The 8783-nt window shown below is 37.3% G+C and overlaps 1 protein-coding gene across 5 annotated transcripts in view; it reads right to left on the minus strand.

Annotated features, from left to right (window-relative positions):
- Positions 1-265: 265 nt before the first annotated feature.
- SLAIN1 (SLAIN motif family, member 1) overlaps positions 266-8783 on the minus strand; it is a 114460-nt gene continuing 105942 nt past the window's right edge. For 2 of the 5 annotated variants that reach the window (XM_012637771.1, XM_012637773.1), the window contains exons 5-6: positions 3068-3350; positions 266-1365 (exon numbers count right to left, since the gene is read on the minus strand). In XM_012637771.1, coding sequence (XP_012493225.1) covers positions 1290-1365; positions 3068-3350 — 359 coding nt within the window. In that variant the 3' untranslated portion in view covers positions 266-1289. The remainder of the gene's footprint in view (positions 1366-3067; positions 3351-8783) is intronic. The other 3 variants (XM_012637769.1, XM_012637774.1, XM_012637772.1) reach the window with 2 other exon arrangements.

The following is an 8783-nucleotide window of genomic DNA, read 5'->3' on the forward strand; positions in this document are numbered from 1 at the left end:
CATCCCTAAATGTCTTTCTGAGCAACAGGCTGCTTAAATTCTAGTGGCCTTTCTAAATGAGACCTGCACCTCACTGTAAAACTAAAACCTCATATTTCCTATCAGAAGTATTTGAGAAAAGAAAAATAACTTTTACAACGTGAATATTCTAAGTCTACCTGCTTAAAGTACAAATGCGCTGTATAAGATTATAGCAACAGTAACTATTTTCACAATTGCAGTGAAATATATATATGCATTCATGCTGTTTATGCTGCACATTCATGCGTGACCTGATATTGCTGAAATAGAGTCTTTATTTCTGAACATTCCAAAACAGCAGTGTACACAGTAACAAATATTAAGTCATATGCCATAAGAAAGCATTCATTAGTGCAAATGGATTTTGTAAAAGATCTATCAAAAAGATTTATTTGCTTTAAAATGCATTCATTTCCAGAAGCATTGTTAATAAAACATTACAGTTTCATCCTTTGTAATAAAGTATTGAAAATCAATTGTGGTACAGTAGCAAACATTGCAGGTATTAAGTGCAATGAGCTTGTGGTGCCGTTATAAATATGAAACTCATGTATGACAATAAATTAACAATGAAAAAGACAAGACCATTTAACTCTGCTGTCTGGCTGTCTCCTTGCAATGCTTCAGATTATGTTGTGCTCATTCAACACAAAGTTATGTCTCTCAAATTGTATGATGTATTTTTGCTGATATATCCCTAGAGCTAAAAAAATAGTACCTTACCACAAAAATATTTTTATGGCACAAAATTTAAGTTGTTCCATAGTGGTTCACATAGGCGTAAAAAGAAATAGGCACAAAAAATAAAACTCCTGTAAACTATAAAAAAGTAAATTTCAAAGCATACATTATAGAACCTAGTTGTAAATATGCAATGTATTAAAATACAGAACATGTAATGGAAAGATGTTTAGAACACATAAGTAAATTGAACAAGTTACTTTAAAAAACTCATATGGCAAAGCATTATTGATACATCTCAATTCTCTCAAAAAGTATTCAGGTACAGAGCAGTTCTACAAAAACTTCCTAGATCTAAGCGTCACAATACTGCAACCATGGATTTGAGAATGTTGCAGTATCTCAGGCAAATATTTAAGTGCAAGAATTAGTCTCTGGTGACTGGTCCATTGAAAAACAATGCAGTAAATATATTAAAATGCAAAAGGGAAAGAATATCCCAACATCCGCTGTTACCCAGCCAGCTAGGTAACACAACCCTCATGTTTCACTTCTTTCCCATTCTTCAAGGGGCATATAAAACTGCATCAGTAGCAACCATCTCTCCAATTTCCATCTCTCAGAGTGCTGAATGAAGACAGAGGCTTTGGAGGCTGGAGGAAACTATAAAGGGATGAAAAAAAGAAAGACTGTCAATAATCCCGTGAGTTGCAACACTTACTTTGATCTACTCTCCCATCAGTGCTCCTCCACTCCAGTAATGATAAGCTATCGGCACTATCCAATTCGTAGCTTAGGTTCACACCTGTGGGCCTTCACGGCATGCTCACCTGCTGAGGCCCCAGGTCACAGCACAGCGCCATGCGTGTTGTACGTGCACAAGCAAATTTGCAACATAAATAAAAACGATCAGTATCCTTAGTGTATTAAAAATATTTTAAAATCAGAAAGAATAAGAAACTCCTCAATAGGAAAATGACCTAAAAACAAACATGGTCATTGAATACAAACAGCAAATAAACATGAAGAAATTTTCAACCTTACTAATAATTGAAAATTCGCCTGTCATATTCGCGAAGTATTTAAAAAGAACGGTAATACTCAGTGTTTGCTTTAGTTTGGGGAAACAGACCCTCTCATATATTCCAGCAGTGACCACCTGTCCAGGAGTTTAGTTTGGAGACATAAATCCAAGGATAAATGAATAGTCTACAATAACCTATATGCATCAAATAATGTGAGTCTATTCAGCATGAACATGACAACACAGCTTTGCATTTACTAAGCAGAATAAGCCAGAATTTACTGAACAAACATGTAGCAAAATGATTTCTATCTGGGTAGTATGATATAGATCAGCATTTACTTTTTCATTTTTCAATAGTTTTTAAAAATTTGTTTTTGATTTGAACACCTACTACTAACTTTAATCAGAAAACAAAAGGCAAAACTATTCATATATATATATAATTGCTTAAAGAAAAAAACTACCTATGCCCATATCCCTTTCAAACTTTTACTGTGGATCCCTCCTCCTCTTCCTGCATATCTTAATTTCTTAGAAGAGTTTTAGTTATTCTCTCCTTTTCCTCGTCTTCCAATCTTTCCGCAACTCTATATCTTAGATTTTATTTTTTACTATAAAACGCTTCAGGATGTCCAGTTCAAGAAGGGTACACCATGACCACAGGCTGTATCTGAGATGTACTCTGCAAGTGATCTGCAATTCTGAAGGTAAGAAAAAACTCTACCGGGACCATAATGAACTTACTCAACTACAAGCAGATAAAGCCCCCGCTGAGTATCACTAAGATACTTTTCTCGAACCATGAGTTTGGGGGAAGGTTGTGTGTGTGCACATGTGCCTAACATATTTTTCTACATTTTGATAAAAAGTGACTGATTCAACAAACACTTGAGATCCTACCCTGTGACAGGCATAGTTCTTGGCATCGGGAATATACAGCAGTGAACCAAAGAATCAAATACCGCCCCTGACCCTCATGGGGCTTACACTTTAGCTAGAGCTGCCATCTGAGCAAAGGCCCAAAGGAGGCAGGCAACATGCAAATAATCTGGGAGCAGAAAACTACAAAAGCTCTGGAGATGGAGCTTACCTGGCAAAAGCAAACAGTGCGTTGGGAGTGAAGTGATGAGGGAGTAAGGGAAGAAGATGAGATCAGAGAAAGGGGACCTGACCATACAGGGACACCCATCACTTTACATACTGAGGAGAACACAAGCCAAGCCATAAAGGGTAGGGACCTATCAAGGTTAAACTGAGTCAAGGGAAAAGTCAGGAGGGTTCTCGGAGCAGTTTCTAGTTTCAAACTGCAGATGAAGTTACGCAAATAAGGATTCTTACCTTCTAACAGGTTGTGCAATTTTGCTTCGAGGCAGGTTACTCCCATTTATTGCCAATGAAGGCCTTGGCAGTGCACTGCGACCAATTATCCCAGAAGCTGCGGCTTTGTTTGGTGTGGGGATTCCTGTGTTGGAATACAACTGTAAGCCGTTGGATAAAGGCATATTACTGCTGCCTTGAACGGTTGGACTCACGTAGGCTGTGGCTTTAAGAGGCTGTCGGACAGACACTGGGAAATGTCCCACGCTGTGGACTCTGTGTTGCAGCTGTCCTGGTGAAGGAACTAGAAGAGAATGTGACATTCATGTGAGGAAACTTCCGCTGCAATGCAACTTAGGGAATGCATGTTACATTCAGAACAGCCTATACTGGCTAAGAGTACAATATGCACAGGGAGCAGTGAGGGAAATACAGGTTCCAGACAGCATTTCACAGTGGAAAATTCTAATCCTTGACAAGAGTGTCCCAGTCTGTCAATGAGCAACATTTTGGGGTGCCTAACTATATGCAGAAGTCGGTTCTAAGCACAACCTCCCTTCCTTTTAGCAAATTTGAAACTTTCTGAGTTGTTGTAAGACAAATTCTTTCTTGCTTGCTTGGAAGACATTAGGATTTCTTGATGGTTGCTGGGGATAATTTCATGAAAATAAAACAAGAGGACACTTTAATATTTGTAATTATAGAAAGGAAGACAGAAGTGTTATCTGTAGGTACAGTTTATTTTTTTTTATTTTTTTATTTTTTGAGACAGAGTCTCACTCTCTTGCCTGGGGCGAGTGCCGTGGCATCAGCCTAGCTCACAGCAACCTCAAACTCCTGGGCTCGAGCAATCCTCCTGCCTCAGCCTCCCGAGTAGCTGGGACTACAGGCATGCACCACCATGCCCGGCTAATTTTTTCTATTTTTAGTTGTTTGGCCAATTTCTTTCTATTTTTAGTAGAGACGGGGTCTCGCTCAGGCTGGTCTCGAACTCCTGAGCTCAAACGATCCGCCTGCCTTGGCCTCCCAGAGTGCTAGGATTACAGGCGTGAGTCACCGTGCCCAGCCGGTACAGTTTATTAAATAATATTCATTATGGCATTTACCTATCTCTTTGGCTTGCTAGGAATATTAAATAAATTAATCTACATAAAGCCTTAGAATGGTACCTGGCACTTAGTAACCTCTCAACAAGTACTAGCTATTGTTGCCTTTATAATAGCAGCAAAATTAAGAAGTTCATTTAAAAATTTCATCAATATACTAGCCCAACACTGTTTATCATTTCACATTAAAAAATAATAAACTGGCCGGGCGTGGTGGCTCACGCCTGCAATCCTAGCACTCTGAGAGGCCGAGGCAGGCGGACTGTTTGAGCTCAGGAGTTCAAGACCAGCCTGAGCAAGAGTGAGACCCCACCTCTACTAAAATTAGAAAGAAATTAACTGGCCAACTAAAAATATATAGAAAAAATTAGCCGGGCATGGTGGCACATGCCTGTAATCCCAGCTACTCGGGAGGCTGAGGCAGAAGGATCACCTGAGCCCAGGAGTTTGAGGTTGCTGTGAGCTAGGCTGACGCCACGGCACTCACTCTAGCCCAGGCAAAAGAGTGAGACTGTCTCAAAAAATAAATAAATAAATAAATAAATAATAATAATAAACTGGCTGGGCACAGTGGCTCAGGCCTGTAATCCCAGCACTTTGGGAGGCCAGGGAGGGAGGATCACTTGAGGTCAAGAGTTTGAGATGAACCTGTGCAACATAGTGAGACCCCCAAATCCACAAAAAAATTTTTTTCAAAAACAGAAACAAACACAGTAAACTGTTAGGCAGAAATCTTTAAATTTTATAATCCATTTCTCCAAGGGAAAAGAAAATCAAACTTTAACAGAAACTTATGCACACAATTCTGCCTGTTTACTAACTACTCTAGCCATTGCTGCCTACTACTTGCAATTCATGCAAGCATGAACACACCCTGTTTTCTAAAACAGTTGAATTTACTTAATCATAAAATATACAAATATATTTTTAAAATAAAAATAGGGAAAAAAGACAAAAAATTTATCTATGGTTTTATTAGTTTAACATCTCTTGAAACTATTTCCTTAAATTAGTTTTGTTCAATTACACAAGATAAAATCTATACATAGCAACATTGATAATACTATAGTAGTCAGTGTATAGTAGTCAAAAAATTTTATGAAAAATAAAGCTTATGTAAGATTTTGCCATAGATGTGTTCCCATTTAGCGTTGTGACACAGTACATTTCTCTTGGTGGACAAATCATATCTCTAAGATTATTTCCAACCAATTCTACAAGTCCTTAATTTATTAGTTTTTAACCATGCAAATTTTAATATATTAGTTCATCAACGGTAACAAGTCTACTGCACTAATGCAAGTTAATAATAGCGAAAATCAGAGAGGTATGGAGGGTGAACAGTTATATGGGAATTTTCTGTACTTCCCATTCGATTATTCTGTAAACCTAAAACTGCTTTTAAAAAAATATTAATTTAAAAAACCCTCAATATATGCATTTGGCTCAATTTCTTTTGAAGCATAATATACATAAAGTACGTAAGTCTTGAGTCCACAGCTCAATGAATTTTCAAAGTGAACACATTCATGTAACTGCTCCCCATACCCAGATGTAAAGCATCACCAGCACCTTACAAGGCTCTGTCATGCCCCTTCTAGTCAAACTCCCCCAAAAGTAACTGTTACCCCCACTTTTATCACTATGGACTGGTTATTCCTATCTTGAGCTTCATAGAAACAGAATTACACAGTATGTTCCCTTTTGTATCTGGCTTCTTTCACTCAACATTATGGCCTGTGAGATTCGTCCATGTTGCTGTGTTACTGTACAGTACGTATTCCATTACATAGATGCGACAATCTGTCCCCCTGATGATGAAAGGCTGGGTTATTTCAAGTCTGAGGTTTTATGAACATTCTTGAACATGTTTTGGTGATCGTACGCACTCATTCTGTTGTATATATATCAAATTCTATATTCAGATAAATAAATTTAGCAAAGTCATTGGCTATAATATCAAAATTTTAAAAATTAATTGTATTCTAAATACCAGCAAACTAGCAGAAACTAAAATTTGAAAAAAACACTATTTGTAAAAACACAGTAAATCAAATACCTAGGAACAAATTTAAGTATAGAGATATAAAACCTCTATATAGAAAGCTATAAAACATTGCTGAGGGACATTAAAGACCTAAACAATGAAGGACTATTCCACATTAATGGATTAGAAGACTTATTAAGATTCTCCCAAAATTGATCTATGGACTCATTCAGTGAAATTCCAATTTCATTTGACATGAAATTACAGAATAGTTATTCAGAGACAGAGTTCTATCAGTCCTATTATCTTTCCTACACACAACATAAATAACCATCCTTGATTTAAAAAAAAAACAGATAAAAGAAACTATAGAACATAAAAGAAACTATATAAATATATATATGGGGGGGTTTAATTAATACTTTTTCAAAAGCAATTTTAGGTTTACAAAATAATTGAATGGGAAGCACAGAGAATTCCCATATAACTGCTTACCCTCCATATCTCTCTAATTTTCCCTACCACTAACTTGCATTAATGCAGATTTGTTACACTTGATGACCTAACATCTTAAAATCAATAGGCAAGGCCGGGTGCGGTGGCTCACGCCTGTAATCCTAGCACTCTGGGAGGCCGAGGCGGGTGGATCGTTCAAGGTCAGGAGTTCGAGACCTGCCTGTGCAAAAACGAGACCCCCATCTCTACTAAAAATAGAAAGAAATTAGCCAAACAACTAAAAATGGAAAAAATTAGCCAGCCGGGCATGGTGGCGTGTGCCTGTAGTCCCAGCTATCTGGGAGGCTGAGGCAGGAGGATAGCTTGAGCCCAGGAGTGAGAGGTTGCTGTGAGCTAGGCTGGCGCCATGGCACTCTAGCCTGGGCGACAGAGTGAGACTGTCTCAAAAAAAAAAAAAAAAAAAAATCAATAGGCATAATTGTAATTTTACAAGTGAGAAAAGAATCAGAAAGAATATATAACTTGCCCAAGAGTTTATGATTAAGACCCAAACCTAGGTCTTTTTTTTTTAATGGTTCTGCATTAAACATGTCTTTTTTTTTTTTTTAATTAGGCATTATTCTAGGGTCTGTAATAGACATAAAGGTGAGTAGGATATAGTAAAAATGACTATTAAAATTATTGGTATTTCATAATTTTGACCTGAAAATACCAACTATACATAGGTCAACCTAAAATTTACCCTCAAAGAGCTGAAAACCTAGGAGAATTGAATGGGGCATTCATAGATGGATTGATTATTAATACCTAGATGGTAATAAATGTCACAACAAAGTAAAATGCACTATGGGAATACAGAGACAACCATGTCCCTCCCTCTATACCCTGACACCTTTCCAACTTTCTCTGTCCTACCTTGTTCTTTGCAGAAAGTAAAATGGTCTGGAACTAGGAACCTTCATGATATAAATTCAAAATGTATGAAGAACAGCAGCTTAGAATGCTCAGAAATGTAAGTAAATGAAAGCAGAATCCTAAGATTTTAAAACATTATGACTGACCTTATATAACACATTGACACTCTCTCAATATTATGCTTGACTTACAAATGATTTTATTTCTTTTAAATTTATTAATTCAAATTCTCCTGTAATGAAATTCTCCTCCTCTCCATTCATTTATTTATTCAATTAAGTATAGACCCATGGATATTTATTTTATTCTCTCATTTATAATCCATCCCTATAATCATTTATTCAGTAGCTTGAATTGTCCCAGATTTAGCCATTGGGCACTTCAATCAAAGCCGAACATTCTTTGTAGTGTGCAGTCTATTTTATTTTGGCTATTAACGCACTGAGGTGGAGTTAACGAAAATTCCTCATCATTACCACATCTGTTATTGTCAAAATCATATTTCTCCTATCCCACACTTACACTATTGATTCTTATAACTCAAATATAGAATTTCTCTCAGTTAAATTTCCTCATGATATACTTGGTCCATTGTTCTAACTTCCTGATATAAAATCAGGTAGTAGTCCTCTCAGTTTCACACCATTAGCAAATTTCACAGGTTGCCTCTGTGTCTTTACACAATTTGTTAATTCAAATATTTAATAGGTCAAGCCTTCAGACAGAACCATATGGCATCCATTTATTCATTTGTTCGAGCATTTACTGAAAGTTCATTATGTTCAGGCAACATGGCAGATGCTGGGAACAGAAAATCGAATAAGCTATGGTCCAAGCCTACAGTAAGCATATAACCTAGGAAGGAAGATAAATCATATTGACAGTAGAACATGACACATTAAATAACAGAGGTAAGCACCAAATATCTAATCGATTTTAGCCTTGCTTTGGGGGTGTTTGGGAGAGTGTTAGGGTCATCAATGAAGCAATGAAGACTTTCAAAGGGTGTGGTATTTGTACTGTATTATAAAAGTCAGTAGGAATAAACTGGATGAAGAAGGGGATAGAAAAATGCCAGAGAAGAGCAGTGTGTGGAGCCAGAATATCACAGTGGTCAAAAGAAAGCCGGAGGGCCGGGCGCGGTGGCTCATGCCTGTAATCCTAGCTCTCTGGGAGGCCGAGGTGGGTGGATTGTTTGAGCTCAGGAGTTCGAAACCAGCCTGAGCAAGAGCGAGACCCCATCTCTACTAAAATTAGAAAGAAATTAATTGGA

This window comes from Propithecus coquereli, unplaced genomic scaffold (genome assembly GCF_000956105.1).
Source record: "Propithecus coquereli isolate 6110/MARCELLA unplaced genomic scaffold, Pcoq_1.0 Scaffold123, whole genome shotgun sequence".
NCBI lineage: Eukaryota > Metazoa > Chordata > Mammalia > Primates > Indriidae > Propithecus > Propithecus coquereli.